Source organism: Phocoena sinus, chromosome 20 (assembly GCF_008692025.1).
Source record: "Phocoena sinus isolate mPhoSin1 chromosome 20, mPhoSin1.pri, whole genome shotgun sequence".
In the NCBI taxonomy this organism is placed as follows: Eukaryota; Metazoa; Chordata; class Mammalia; order Artiodactyla; family Phocoenidae; genus Phocoena; species Phocoena sinus.
Window position 1 is genome coordinate 27230793 of NC_045782.1, and position 15572 is coordinate 27246364.

Sequence of the window (15572 nt, forward strand, 5' to 3'; positions counted from 1 at the left end):
TTGCTTTAGGTGTAAGGTTAGGTTGTTTATTTGAGATGTTTCTTGTTTCTTAAGGTAGGATTGTATTTCTATAAACTTTCCTCTTAGAACTGCTTTTGCTGCATCCCATAGGTTTTGGGTCATTGTGTTTTCATTGTCATTTGTTTTTAGGTATTTTTTGATTTGCTCTTTCATTTCTTCAGTGATCTTTTGGTTATTAAGTATAGCCTCAATGTGTTTGTATTAAGTTTATTAAGTTTGTATTAAGTTTATTAAGTTTTGTATTAAGTTTATTAAGTTTGAATTAAGTTTAGCCTCCATGTGTTTGTATTTTTTTATAGATTTTTTTCCTGTAATTGATATCTAGTCTCATAGCATTGTGGTAGGAAAGATACTTGATACGATTTCAATTTTCTTAAATACCAAGGCTTGATTTGTTACCCAAGATATGATCTATCCTGGAGAATGTTCCATGAGCACCTGAGAAAAATGTGTATTCTGTTGTTTTTGATGGAATGTCCTATAAATATCAATTAAGTCCATCTTGTTTAATGTATCATTTAAAGCTTGTGTTTTTTAATTTATTTTCATTTTGGATGATCTGTCCATTTCTGAAAGTGGGGTGTTAAAAGTCCCCTACTATGATTGTGTTATTGTCGATTTCCCCTTTTATGGCTGTTAGTATTTGCCTTATGTATTGAGGTGCTCCTATGTTGGGTACATAAATATTTACAATTGTTATATCTTCTTCTTGGATTGATCCCTTGATCATTATGTAATGTCCTTCTTTGTCTCTTGTAATAGTCTTTTTTTAAAGTCTATTTTGTCTGATATGAGAATTGCTACTCCAGCTTTCTTTTGATTTCCATTTGCATGGAATATCTTTTTCCATCCCCTCACTTTCAGTCTGTATGTGTGCCTAGGTCTGAAGTGGGTCTCTTGTAGACAGCATATATATGGGTCTTCTTTTTGTATCCATTCAGCCAGTCTATGTCTTTTGGTTAAATTACATTTAAGGTAATTATCGATATGTATGTTCCTATGACCATTTTCTTAATTGTTTTGGGTTTGTTATTATAGGTCTTTTCCTTCTCTTGTGTTCCCTGCCTAGAGAAGTTCCTTTAGCATTTGTTCTAAAGTTGGTTTGGTGGTGCTGAATTCTCTTAGCTTTTGCTTATCTGTAAAGGTTTTAATTTCTCTGTCAAATCTGAATGTGATCCTTGCTGGTTCAAGTAATCTTGGTTGTAGGTTTTTCTCCTTCATCAGTTTAATATGTCCTGCTACCCCCTTCTGGCTTGCAGAGTTTCTGCTGAAAGATCAGCTGTTAACCTTATGGGGATTCCCTTGTGTGTTATTTGTTGTTTTTCCCTTGCTGCTTTTAATATTTTTTCTTTGTATTTAATTCTCTTTTTCTTTTCTTTCTGTGGTACGCGGGCCTCTCACTGCTGTGGCCTCTCCCATTGTGGAGCACAGGCTCCGGATGCACAGGCTCAGCGGCCATGGCTCATGGGCCCAGCCACTCCGCGGCATGTGGGATCTTCCCAGACCAGGGCACGAACCCGTGTCCCCTGCGTCGGCAGGCGGACTCCCAACCACTGCACCACCAGGGAAGCCCTGTATTTAATTTTTGATAGTTTGATTAGTATGTGTCTTGGCATGTTCCTCCTTGTATTTATCCGTATGGGACTCTCTGTGCTTCCTGGACTTGATTAACTATTTCCTTTCCCAAATTAGGGAAGTTTTCAACTATAATCTCTTCATATATTTTCTCAGTCCCTTTCTATTTCTCTTCTTCTTCTAGGACCCCTATAATTCGAATGTTGGTGCGTTTAATGTTGTCCCAGAGGTCTCTGAGATTGTCCTCAATTATTTCATTCTTTTTTCTTTATTCTGCCCTGCGGTAGTTATTTCCACTATTTTATCTTCCAGGTCACTTATCCGTTCTTCTGCCTCAGTTATTCTGCTACTGACCCCTTCTAGAGAATTTTAAATTTCATTTGTTGTGTTGTTCATCATTGTTTGTTTCCTCTTTAGTTCTTCTAGGTCCTTGGTAAATGTTTCTTGCATTTCCTCTATTCTATTTCCAAGATTTTGGATCATCTTTACTATCATTATTCTGAATTCTTTTTCAGGTAGACTGCCTATTTCCTCTTCATTTGTTAGGTCTGGTGGGTTTTTACCTTGCTCCTTCATCTGCTGTGTGTTTTTCTGTCTTTTCGTTTTGCTTATCTTACTGTGTTTGGGGTCTCCTTTTAGCAGGCTGCAGGTTCGTAGTTCCTGTTGTTTTTGGTGTCTGTCCCCAGTGGCTAAGGTTGGTTCAGTGGGTTGTGTAGGCTTCCTGGTGGAGGGAACTAGTGCCTGTGTTCTGGTGGATGAGGCTGGATCTTGTCTTTCTGTTGGGCAGGTCCATGTCTGGTGGTGTGTTTTGTGGTGTCTGTGGCCTTATTATGATTTTAGGCAGCCTCTCTGATAATGGATGGGGTTGTGTTCCTGTCTTGCTAGTTGTTTGGCATAGGGTGTCCAGCACTGTAGCTTGGTGGTTGTTGAGTGGCGTTGGGTCTTGGTGTTGAGATGGAGATCTCTGGGAGATTTTCGCCATATGATACTACGTGGTGCTGGGAGGTCTCTTGTGGATCAGTGTCCTGAACTTGGCTCTCCCACCTGAGAGGCACAGCCCTGACGCCTGGCTGAAGCACAAAGAGCCCATCATCTACACGGCTCAGAATAAAAGGGAGAAAAGAAAGAAAGAAGAAGATAAAATAAAGTAAAATAAAACAAAGTCATTAAAATTAAAAATAATTATTAAAAATTTTTTAAAGTAATAAAAGAAAAAAGAGAAAGAAAGAAAGAAGAGAGCAACCAAACCAAAAAACAAATCCAGAAATGATAACAAGTGTTAAAAACTATACTAGGGAAAAAAAAATGGACAGACAGAACCCTAGGACAAATTGTAAAAGCCAAGCTATACGGACAAAATCACACACAGAAGCATACACATACACACTCACAAAAAGAGAAAAAGGGGAAAAAAAAAAAAAATATATATATATATATATATATCATTGCTCCCGAAGTCCACCTCCTCAATTTGGGATGATTCGTTGTCTATTCAGGTGTTCCACAGATGCAGGGTACATCAAGTTGATTGTGGAGCTTTAATCTGCTGCTCCTGAGGCTGCTGGGAGAGATTTCCCTTTCTCTTCTCTGTTCGCACAGTTCCCGGGGTTCAGGTTTGGATTTGGCCCCGCCTCTTTGTGTAGGTCGCCTGAGGGCACCTGTTCCCGCTCAGACAGGATGAGGTTAAAGGAGCAGGTGATTCGGGGGCTCTGGCTCACTCAGGCAGGGAGGAGGGAGGGGTGAGGATGCGGGGCGAGCCTGCGGCGGCAGAGGCCGGCGTGACGTTGCACCGGCCTGAGGCACAATGTGTGTTCTCCCGGGGAAGTTGTCCCTGGATCCCGGGACCTTGGCAGTGGCGGGCTGCACAGGCTCCCGGGAGGAGAGGTGTGGAGAGTGACCTGTGCTGCACACAGGCTGCCTGGTGGTGGCGGCAGCAGCAGCCTTAGCGTCCCACGCCCGTCTCTGGGGTCCACGCTGATAGCCGCAGCTCACGCCCGTCTCTGGAACTCCTTTAAGCAGCGTTCTTAATCCCCTCTCCTCGCGCACCAGGAAACGGAGGCAAGAAAAAGTCTCTTGTCTCTTCGGCAGCTCCAGACTTTTCCTGGACTCCCTCCCGTCTAGCTGTGGTGCACTAGCCCCCTTCAGGCTGTGTTCACGCCGCCAACCCCAGTCCTCTCCCTGGGATCTGACCTCCGAAGCCCGAGCCTCAGCTTCCAGCCCCCGCCTGTTCCAGCGGGTGAGCAGGCAAGCCTCTCGGGCTGGTGAGTGCTGGTCGGCACCGATCCTCTGTGTGGGAATCTCTCCCCGCTTTGCCCTCCGCACCCCTGTTGCTGTGCTCTCCGAAGCTTCCCCCACCGCCACCCACCGTCTCCGCCCGCGAAGGGGCTTCCAGTGTGTGGAAACCTTTCCTCCTTCACAGCTCCCTCCCCCTGGTGCGGGTCCCGTCCCTATTCTTTTGTCTCTTTTTTCTTTTGCCCTACCCAGGTACATGGGGAGTTTCTTGCCTTTTGGGAGGTCTGAGGTCTTCTGCCAGTGTTCAGTGGGTGTTCTGTAGGAGTTGTTCCACATGTAGATGTATTTCTGATGTATTTGTGGGGAGGAAGGTGGTTTCCACATCTTACTCTTACGCCATCTTGAAGCTCCTCCACAAATAAAGTTTCATTAGAACTCTCACTTGTTTACATATTGCTTGTGGCTGCTTTAGCAGTGCAGTGGTAGAGTTGAGTAACTGCAATGTAGTAGACTTTTGTTCTACAAAGCCTAGAATATTTAATATCTGCCCCTTATAGAAAAAATTGCCAGCCTCTGACGTAGGGGATGTTGTGCACTTCATTTTGCTTTGAATCAGAGGGCACATAATAACCAGATCTAGTCTGATCCCTCCATTGGACTCCTGTACCCTCCGCCTGGACAGAAAATGATCTGAGTGGTGTTATTTTCACCTAACAGGGATGTCCAGTTCTTCATCCATCTTTCACTGAATAATGGTTTTAACATCAATTTTTAATTCTTACGCAAGTCAGTAATTTCATTAGGAGTTTCCAAATGATGGTTTTCTCCTCCCTTCATTTTGTTCACATTTGTTAGCTGGTATTCTCCTATAAAGTGGAACTTTTCCTCATCAACTGGTAGTATTTAAGTAACTTGAAATAAGTTCCTTTTGGAAAAGCCAAATAATGGCATAATTTTTTCTCTTTTATTACCAGTGTTCAAAGTCAGGCTATTCATTGTTTTCTTATTTTAGATCTCTGAATAGCCTGTGCATTCACATAATTCAAAATTCAAAATATGTAAAAGGTATGCTATAAAAATTCTCCGTCTCGGGCTTCCCTGGTGGCGCAGTGGTTGAGAGTCCGCCTGCCGATGCAGGGGACACGGGTTCGTGCCCCGGTCCGGGAAGATCCCACATGCCGCGGAGCGGCTGGGCCCGTGAGCCATGGCCGCTGAGCCTGCGCGTCCGGAGCCTGTGCTCCGCAATGGGAGAGGACACAACAGTGAGAGGCCCGTGTACCGCAAAAAAAAAAAAAAAAAAAATGTCCGTCTTGCCTCTGTCCCCCGCCCAAGGCAACCTCTGTTAGTTTTTTCAGTACCTTTTCAGAGTATTTCATGCCTATATAAGCTAGTTCATGTATATTCTTTTCCCCCATTTTTATACAAATGATTGTATATACTGCACACTGTTCCACATGTCTCTTTTTTACTTTAACAATATACCCTGGAGATCTTTTTATATTCGACCATAAAAAGCCTTCTCATTCCTTTTGTTTGTTCGTTTGTTTTTTGTGGTACGCGGGCCTCTCACTGTTGTGGCCTCTCCCGTTGCGGAGCACAGGCTCCAGACGCACAGGCTCAGTGGCTGCGGCTCACGGGCCCAGGCGCTCCGTGGCATCTTCCCGGACCGGGGCACGAACCCGTGTCCCCTGCATCGGCAGGCGGACTCTTAACCACTGCGCCACCAGGGAAGCCCCTCATTCCTTTTTTTAAGCTGCATCATGCACCATGGAAATAACCATAATTAATTTAGCCCACCGTATTGATAAATATTTCAGTTGTTTCCAATGTTCTGCTACTGGGCAGATGAATTCCTTTTAAATGGATAAAAGCAGCAGGGGGCATGAGTTCCCAGTCCTAAGGCATCCATTCCACCCTCAAGGACCTTCTGAGGAGGCCCCCCAGCTCTCCAGTGTCCCCTGGAGACAGTGGCGATTGTACCCAGAGAGCCCCCAGAGCACCTTGTGAGAAATCAGAGACCTCCAGGGGAAAGAGTGCCAGCGTCCTTTCTAAGGAAGAGATAGGAGCTACACCAGGTCCCCCGCACATCCTGCCAACACCCTTGGGAAAACTCAAACAGTTCCTACTCATTTTGCAAATGGCAGCAGGAAAGAGTTACCCTTGCCTTCTAGTGGGCATCTGTTGTCTTTGGATATCCAGGGTATCCTGGGTGGGCAGGAGCTGTCTCTGCTCAGGAAAGGCAGTGTATAAAGGCCTGGCTCCCTCATGTTGAGGAAGGGATGGAGGCCCCTGGGTCTTCTTGACAAGGATATTTCTTGGCTTCTCTTTCAGGCCATTCAGCAAGGGACCATCCAGTGCAACTTTGCCGGGGTTGCTTTGGGTGATTCCTGGATCTCTCCCATCGGTAAGTAGGGAATTTTCAGACATTTTAAACGTCCCTTTCCCTACCCTTCGGGACTTTGGGCTGTGGTATCTAGATCAAAGAACAAGGCAATGGAATTCTCTGGGTCCTTGAAAAAGTCAGCACAGAAAGTGTTTGCTCCAGGAGTATTCCAAGAAATTCAGGAGTGAGCACTCACAGTGCACCTACCGTGGACTGCTACAGGCTGAACCGAGGTCTCTTATTTGATTTTCACAACAAAAGAATCAAATTTTACAGTTGAAGACATTCTAGAGACGTAGAAAGATGATGGAATTTGCCCTCCGACACACAGAATGAGTTGCCTGGGCAGGATACAAACCCAAGTCTGTTTGTCATCTCGTCCTGTCCACCATCCTTATGCTAACATGAGCATTTGGGGTGAAATTCCCACCTGTTGCTCATTTTGATGGTGAGACAGGGCTACCATCTGGTCCTGTAACTCAGAGGTTCGAAGTTTCATAACCTGAGCATCCTTGTTGGGAGTATAGATAAAAGTTGTTTGGATTGTATACACCCAAGGTGTGGCTTCAGGCATCTGAAATAGTCACTGTGGTAGGGTTAACGCTAGTGAGGATTTCTAAATCTCAGCAATGTTGATGTTTTGAGCGTCATGTGATTCTTTGTTGTGGTGGGGGAGGGGTGTCCCGTGCAGTGAAGGATATTAGCAGCATCTCTACCCGTTAGATGCCAGTATTTCCACCCCAGCTTGGCAACCAACAATATCTCCAGACATATTGCCAAATGTCCCCAGGGGACAAAATCACCCCAGTTAGGAACTACTGCCCTAACCTAACAAAAGGTGACTTTTCACAGACAAAACCAAACGGTAGAGTTAGATTTCAGAAGAGAAGTTACCTCTGAAATGGGGAGGGGAATAAGCTGGAAAGGGACACGAAGGAACTTTTTAGGCTCTCGTTGGGTGGTTGTTACACGAGTGGATGTGTTAATCGAAACTCTTCTAAATGTATGTCTATGGTTTGTGATGATGCCTCAGGTTTTTAAAAATAATAATTTATACAAGGTAATATTTTCCCCTTAAAAGATAGAGATTTGGCTCATTACAGAGCCATGTCCCTGATGGATTCAAGACATTCTGAAGCTGCTTGGAATGGTTATTTCTTGCCCTCGTTCTTGGCATCTCCAGGGCAGGGGTTAAAGGACAGAACTGAAAGCTCAGTCCGCATTGTGAAAAGGGCTGCTCTTTGTGTTTCCTTCCTGGATGTACTTCCTAGGACGCCAAGATGTTGCAGAAGCCTTGACCTGAGGCGTGAGGGAGTCAGCAGGTTTCCTGACAGGTGTCTCACTCAGAGTGACGGTCCTGGCCTCACACTTCCTTCGAGGGTCTCATCACAGCTGTGTTAATAACACTAAACACTTTTCGTGTGTTAACTTCACTTAATGCTTGCAACAGCTCCATGGGATGGATGGTATTATTATCCTAGTTTTGGAGGTGATGAAATGGAGACTCAGAGAGGTTAAGCAATCTTCCTAAAGTCACACAGCTAAAGCCAGGATGCACATGAAGGCAGCAGGCAGTGGAATCCATGCACTTAACCATTACCCTGCATTCCCCTGAGACCAGTAAGTTAGCCTCATGGCTTTGCATGTGCTCTTCATCTGGTCCAAAATCTCCCGAATTCACATTGTTGTGACCCACCTCCCCTTTTGAATCTTCCTGCCCAGCTCTTAATCCCTCCTTCCAGGTCCACCTTGATCCCTTCCTCCAGATCCACCTTACGTATCACTCTTCCACCCCAGAAGTACTCTCTTTTTTGAAGAAGTACTATTAATTTTCACAAGCAATTATTAATTGCTCTCTAGGGAGTAGTTGTTTTGTTGGATGCTAGGAAAGATGCACAGACATGCTTCATTCCTTCAAGAAGATCTGCACAGTTCAGTATGGTAGCCATAGCCACATATGACTATTTATATTAATTAAAATACATAAAATTTTCCATCTTTCATTTGTACTACCCACAATTTCAAAGTGCCCAATAGCCACATGTGGCTGTTGACTATTGTTCTGGACCACACAGATACAGAACATTTTGAGAATTCCCTGGTGGTCCAGTGGGTTAGGACTCTGTGCTTCCACTGCAGGGGGCACGGGTTCAGTCCCTGGTCGTGGAACTACGATCCCACAAGCCTCGCGGTGCGGAAGAAAAAGAAAAAGATGTAGAACATTTCCATCATTGCAGAAAGTTCTACTGGACATCAGAGGTCCGCATCAGAGTTCAGCAACTACGGCCTCCAAGTCAATTCTGTCCTGCCACTCTGCTTTAGTAAATAAAGTTTTTACTGGGACACAGTCACATCTATTTATTTACATATCCTCTGACTGTTTGGAGGCTGCCGAAACAGAGTTGAGTAGTTGTAACAGAGATCAGCTGGCCTGCAAAGCCAGAAATATTTATTATTTATCTCTTTCTTTCAGAAAAAGTTTGTCAGTCCCTGGTCTAGATCAAGCAGGGAATGGGATGCATTGGAGAACTGCAGATGATTCTTTATAAGAAACTGAGGGGGGCTTCCCAGGTGGCGCAGTGGTTGAGAGTCCGCCTGCCGATGCAGGGGACACGGGTTTGTGCCCCTGTCCGGGAAGATCCCACATGCTGTGGAGCGGCTGGGCCCGTGAGCCATGGCCGCTGAGCCTGCGCGTCCGGAGCCTGTGCTCCGCAACGGGAGAGGCCACGACAGTGAGAGGCCCGCGTACCGCAAAAAAAAAAAAAAAAAAGCAACAGAAACTGAGGCACAGGTTTGATGGTTTAGCTGGAGAGGTGAATGACAACTGGGTCCTGTAGGACCTGGTGTGCCTGCATTTCTCAGGGTGTGCTCTGAAGAATACCAGTCCAGTGAAGTGCTATGCAAAGGGCTCCATGGCCAAATAAGTTTCAGAAGTGCCAAATACTGGTCCCACTTCCTCAAGGTTCACAGGTACATTAAAGGCTTTTAGAAGTCCTGCAGTAAAAAATAAAAATATGTTGTCTTTTGCATAACCCCAAAGGTATTTCACCTGCAAGTCATTTTTCCTTGTAATACTTTGGTTAACATTCTTAGAACTGGGGTTATTTGAAACAGACTTTGAGATACTTGGGCTTAGGGGGAACCATTGAAGGCTTTTAAGCAAAGGAGTGACGTGTTCAAATGTGCTCTATAAGTTATGGTCCTTGATGGAAATCAACTATACTTCAGTTTTTTTTTTTTAATTACAGAAGAAGAAAATCACATAAGCCAAAAAAAAAGTTGTGGGCCTTGCTACTTTTCTGGCACATCTCTCAATGGCACTAGCCGTACTTAGTGTTATGGTAGTTGTGAACTTGTCCAAAACAAGCACAACTATGCTCTTTGAAGTCAGGTATTGTCTTACTCATGTTTATATCTTATAAAGCTCCTTACTGGCTTTAGGCCCATAGTAAACTCTCAATACATTTTCAGGATTGAAATGAATTGATTGGCAGTTACAGCACAGACACTTGTGAGGTCATTAGTCTTCTTCCTTAATTAGCTCCTTGACGGAAGCTGGTGTCCCCAAATTGGAGGAGCAGGCAGGATGCAGAGCAGAAGTCTGAAAGTGGAGGAAATATTTTAGGCTGTCACAAAGTCTAGAAGCCTGCAAATGAGGGCCTCCACTGCACACGCACTGCTTGGCTGTGGTGCCATCCCTGGCGACTCACTGGCTGTGCCAGTATCAGGCCAAATTAATGTAGCATTTAGTCCTGAGTCACCAGAAAGACCCCCACAGCCTCGCCCCACCTTCCAGCCACTGAGACATCAGCCCTGCATGGGCCCTGGTGAGTTAAGGAGCCTTCAGACCCAAAGCCACTGCATTTCTTCTGTCTCTTTCTGCTTTGGAAGGAAAACTAGTTAGGTATTTTGTGGGGAGGACAGAGCCACAACAAACTTATTTTATTATGTGGTTTCCTTTAGATTCAGTGCTCTCCTGGGGACCTTACTTGTACAGCATGGTAAGTAGATGAGTCCCCAACTCTGCACGTTCTGTGCTTAACAGCCCAGCTGACCTCTTCTGGCTCTGTCCGAAGGAAGGACAAAGCTAGCTGGGTTTGCCTGTGTGGTTGACATTGCCCCTTAGGGACTTATCAAATAATCTGTATCAAATCAAAGACCCTAAGCAACAGCCGGCCTTGGGGACAAATTTAAAGAAATATCAGCACGGTTATCCCATTTCTCCAGCTATAAGAAATGCACATTTTAAAATCCCCACCCCCAGCTTTTTATTACAGACATTTTCAAATATGCAGAAAAGTTGGAAGATCATGGGGAACACCCATATACCCATCACTTAGACTCAGTTACCATTTTCCTATATTTCCGTCATCAATAAACACAGCATTTGTAATGCTGTGCTTTCATATGGATGGTCCCCTTTCTCCTTCCTGCCGCTCTTTCTGTTACCCATCCCTAACTGGAGCAATGCCAGATTTGTGTCTCTCACAAAGCGGGCCTTTTAGTTCTTGCTTTGCGTTCCAGTCTCTTCTCGACGACCAAGGTCTGGCAGAGGTGTCTCAGGCTGCAGAACAAGTCCTGGATGCCATAAATAAGAGACTCTACAAAGAGGCCACCGAGCTGTGGGAGAAAGCAGAAATGGTCATTGAACAGGTAAGAGGGGACGCGCTCGGGGCCAGCCTGCTTGGCTTTTCCCCTTGGGTGAAGGGACCTTGGTTGGTGGTGTTAGGATTGGGATCTATCCTGAGACTGCCCACAAGTCGAGAAATGATGTCAAACTAAACGATAAATCTGCCGAGTCTGAGCAAAGACAGGGTCAGAAAGCCACCCAGCCTGCAAGACTTGCCTGCCTCTTGACTGAAGGTATGGCTTCTATAAAAAAGAGTATGTCCCACAGATTTGCCAAACACAGAGGCAAGTGTTTGGATCCTTGCCGAGCAGTGCTTTGGCCCCAGTGAGCCAGGAGGGAAGAATGCACAGGCTGAGGACTTCAGTATGTAGGACACCGTAGCTCGGTTTTCCCTGGTAATTAACACACAGGCCCTTGGTTTCCTCCTGTGGCATCGGAGCTCCACTCGGATGAGCTGCTCACTATGCCAGGAGACTGGGCTGACACTGCTGGTCTCTGAGCCTGAAGGTCTACATTTCTTTCTGGTCTGAGCAAATATACAGAGTTAAAGCTGTCCTCGGATAAGGTGGAGAGCCAGGTGCCGTTCTGTTTTGCAACTTTGATAATGAATAAATAAAACAAACAACCAAATATATTTCTTCTGCATTTCAGAACACAGACGGGGTGAACTTCTATAACATCTTAACTAAGACGTCTCCCACGTCTACCATGAAATCGAGTCTAGAATTCACCCAGAGCCACACAGGTGAGTGGACCTTGAAGTTGCTAGACCCTGTCTCAGCCTCCGTGTGAGAAGAAACCAATTTTTTAAAAAGCTTTATTGATATATAATTTACATACCATAAAACTCACCCATTTTAAGTGTGTAATTCCATGGTTTTTAGTTTATGTACAGAGTTGTGCACTCATCACCACAATCGAGTTTTAGCACATTTCCATCACCCCAGAAAGATCCCACATGTCTGTCTGCAATCAATTTCTGTTCCCACTCCCAGCCCCAGGCAACCACTAATCTGCTTTCAGTCTCTGTACATTTGCCATTTCAGGACATTTCACATAGATGGAGTCATGCACTAGGTAGTCTTTTGCATCCGGCTTCTTGCGCTTAGACGGTGTTTTGAAGTTTGGAAACCAGCTTTTGCACATTGAATTACGATGTCAGTTCTCCTAAAGGCTGGATTGAGTTGTCTTCCCTGCGGGTGCTGAATGCCTGGTATCCTCCCGCCATGTACAAGCTGCAGGAGGCCTCTAGATTCCACTCAGCTGACTGCCTTTGGCCGTGCTGGATAATCTCAGTGGCCCCAGAGTACATAAAATGCAGCAATCGAAACCAATAAAGCATCTCCACTTTGAACATGTTCCTGACTCCCCCCACCCCCCCACCATCTGGCGGGAGTCAGGGGGACACCTTTCTTCTTCCAGGTGCAGGCCTCCCTCTTACACACAGCATCCCCGGCAGCTTAGAAAAGAGGTTCTCTTGGTCTTATTTCCAGTCTTTTGACTCACCGTGTACCAGTTTGTTTTAGTTCACCTTTTCCAGCGCCACGTGAGACACTTACAGCAGGATGCCTTAAGTCAGCTCATGAATGGTCCCATCAGAAAGAAACTCAAAATTATTCCTGAAGATTGCTCCTGGGGAGGTAACTTGTGTGACCTAATTAAAGCGTCTTTTGTAGAGCTGGTGGGGGGGGGGGGTGAAAAAGGTGGAAATTCAAAGGCCTTAATTTGTTGAATGGGCTTTGGTGGTGGCGATAGTGTGTTGCAGGTAGAACAGTATCGACATTGATAGATGAGCAAACATAGAAAGACAGTAAATAACATGCCAAAATTGGTTCAGAATCGGGGGTTGGTAAGGGAAGTGGCTGGGGAGAGAAATGAAGCGACTTTTTATAAGTGGAAGCCAGGAGTGAGTACGTGGGAATCATCACACCCTCCTCTTTACTTTTGTATCAGTGTGAGGTTTTCCATAATAAAAAATTGAGATTAAAAAAGCCATGCCCAGGGCTTCCCTGGTGGCACAGTGGTTGAGAGTCCGCCTGCCGATGCAGGGGACACGGGTTCGTGCCCCGGTCCGGGAAGATCCCACATGCCGCGGAGCGGCTGGGCCCGTGAGCCATGGCCGCTGAGCCTGTGCATCCGGAGCCTGTGCTCCGCAGCGGGAGAGGCCAGAACAGTGAGAGGCCCGCGTACTGCAAAAAAAAAAAAAAAAAAAAAAGCCATGCCCAAGGCCACAGTTGGTTGTGGGTGAGACTTCCAGACAAAGGTCCTTTCGGACAGGGTTTGAGAAGCTTTCTCGGGCTGGCTTCTGCAGGTGTCCTGATGTGGATGTGGTCTGGCTTCTATTGCATTCTGGTCTGAAGGTCATAGTGGGGAAATACTGGGGTCCTCAGGGACCCCAGTAAGTTCCTCCTCAGTCTTATAGGGAAGCCGTGAGTAAGTGGGACTCCCAGACTCCTGGAGGGGAACCACTCAAGCTGAGGAGGGTTTTGTTCATGTCTAAGAGACCCCAAAGCTATGCCTCTGTTAGGGCAGAACGTTGACAGCGGCGGAGAGGCTGGGACTTGGCTCTGGCCCTGGCTTCTTCAGGGGACACGGCCATCCTCCCAACATTGCAGTCAACAGAGGACTCGTCCTAGACCTAGTGTCTTCATTTCCCCCTCATCCCTTAGAGTTTTCTAGTGATGAGGGAAAAGTTAGCTCAAACAAAAGAATGTGGTGTCAGAGCCTAAAGGGGTACAGACACCCATGGGAGGTTGGATGCTGAGAAGGAGGAGATGTGAGCACCCCCAGGAGGCCAGGTGAAGGTCAAGCTCACAAGAGCACATCTTTTCAGCTCAACCCCCTCATCTTGCCTTCATGACAGTGTTGTCCAGCCCCAGCTTCTCTCGTTATAGGGACCCCCCCTCCCTGCCCAATGTGTCTGGTTGGGCGAGCCAACTACACTTTTGCAGATGAAAACTGATAAGAGCAAACTCTCCCTGGCTCGGGTGTGCCTGTGTATGGGTCTGGAAAGGACAGACTGTCCTTTCCGGGTACCCTCAGTGTCCCAAGTCCAGTTTGTAGTTAAGGCCTGCATACTTCAGAGTCAGCCAGGTCTGCGTTCCGGTCCCAGCTTGCCACTGGCTGTTTCGCCCGGGGCGTGTTGCTCAGCCTCTCTGAGCCTTATGTTCTTTAGCTATTGCACAGGCTAAAGAACCTAACCTCGCAGGGTTGGTGAAGGAAGGAGGCAATGGGATGTTGCTTGCAGAGTGCTTACTTAGCACAGTGACTGGCAACTAAAAATCAATGATGGCTGCTGCCATCGTTCAGTACGATGACAGTGATGGTCAGGGATCCAGCAAGAAGGCTGTGTGGACCGCCTCCTCTCTTGCCTGGGGCTAGTCATCCATGTGACTTTACCAAGGGCCAGCTCCGAATTGGTTTAGGACTGATTTGTTGATTACTAAGGTAGCCCTACTGGTTCAGAGCTTAAAACTTGGCCCTGAAAAAGCAAAAACAAAGCAAAACAAAAAAACCTTGTCTCTGGTGTGACTCAGCAAAGGAGGAAAACTAATGCTGGCCCCAAATCAGTTTGTCCCCTGAGAGGACCAGCGCAATGGTATTTTCTTTTTTTTTAAATTTTATTTATTTTTTTGGCTGCATTGGGTCTTCGTTGCTGCGCGCGGGCTTTCTGTAGTTGTGGAGAGTGGAGGCTAATCTTTGTTGCGGTGCGTGGGCTTCTCATTGTGGTGACTTCTCTTGTTGTGGAGCACGGGCTCTAGGCACATGGGCTTCGGTTCTTGCGGCATGTGGGCTCAGTAATTGTGGCGCGTGGGCTTAGTTGATCCGCGGCGTGTGTGCTCTTCCCGAACCAGGGATTGAACCCGTGTCCCCTGTGTTGGCAGGCGGATTCTTAACCACTGCGCCACCAGGGAAGTCCCTCAAAAGGTATTTTCTAAACCTCCCTGTTTCCTTGGGTGTTAGCTTTCTCTGGGTTTCCATCCCTCATGACAGATGGCATCTGCTGTCATCACAAGCACCTGGATGACCAGACACGTGTGCTGTTTGGGATCCCCTTCTACAGGGCCAGCTCGGGACACAGATTTCTGGGCCAGCTGGTCCCTGTTGGTGAAGCAGCTGTGTATTCGGTCTTTGTTAGGTGCTGCACGGTGGTCACTTTTGGGTGCTGGGTGCTCTGGGCTGAAAGGTGCCTCTTGTTCTGGCAGGTTCCAAGCTGCTACCTCTTTCTCCTTCCCCTTGTACAGGCCAGGCTGCCAGCGTCTTCCTGAACATGGAGGGGGACTTCATGAAACCCGTCATCAGCATTGTGGACGAGCTGCTGGAAGCCGGGGTCAACGTGACTGTGTATAATGGGCAGCTTGACCTCATCGTGGACACCATGGGTAGGAACCACTCGGGGCCCATGGTGGCAGTGTTGTGGGTTGAGCTGGAAGGGAACTGGCCTCTTGGGGGACTGTTGACGTTGAAATGGCAGGAGGAAGGCCATTTCCTGTTACATGCATCCACCCCTGACCTTGACTCTTTGAAGAGGGTAGGGCTGCCCGAGGTTGTGACCCCTCAGAGAAGCCTGGCCTGTCCAGCTTTTGAGGCCTTAGGTATGATTACAGAAAAGGATAATACCCACGCCCACCTCGAAATTTAAAAAGAAGACACTTCCCTAGCCACCGGACAGAGGCACCATTTAACTGAGGGAAAGCCTCATTTTTGTGCAGCGTCACAGGGGATGGTAAA

At 46.6% G+C, this 15572-nt stretch overlaps 1 protein-coding gene across 4 annotated transcripts in view; it reads left to right on the forward strand.

The window, feature by feature from the left end:
* Positions 1-15572, forward strand: part of SCPEP1 (serine carboxypeptidase 1) — a 48687-nt gene that overhangs the window by 16744 nt on the left and 16371 nt on the right. For 3 of the 4 annotated variants that reach the window (XM_032615903.1, XM_032615905.1, XM_032615906.1), the window contains 6 exons: positions 6160-6232; positions 10175-10212; positions 10736-10864; positions 11493-11586; positions 12368-12481; positions 15086-15223. In XM_032615903.1, the coding sequence (XP_032471794.1) occupies positions 6160-6232; positions 10175-10212; positions 10736-10864; positions 11493-11586; positions 12368-12481; positions 15086-15223 (586 nt within the window). Of the gene's footprint in view, positions 1-6159; positions 6233-8350; positions 8471-10174; positions 10213-10735; positions 10865-11492; positions 11587-12367; positions 12482-15085; positions 15224-15572 lie in introns of all 4 variants that reach the window. The other variant, XM_032615904.1, reaches the window with a different exon arrangement.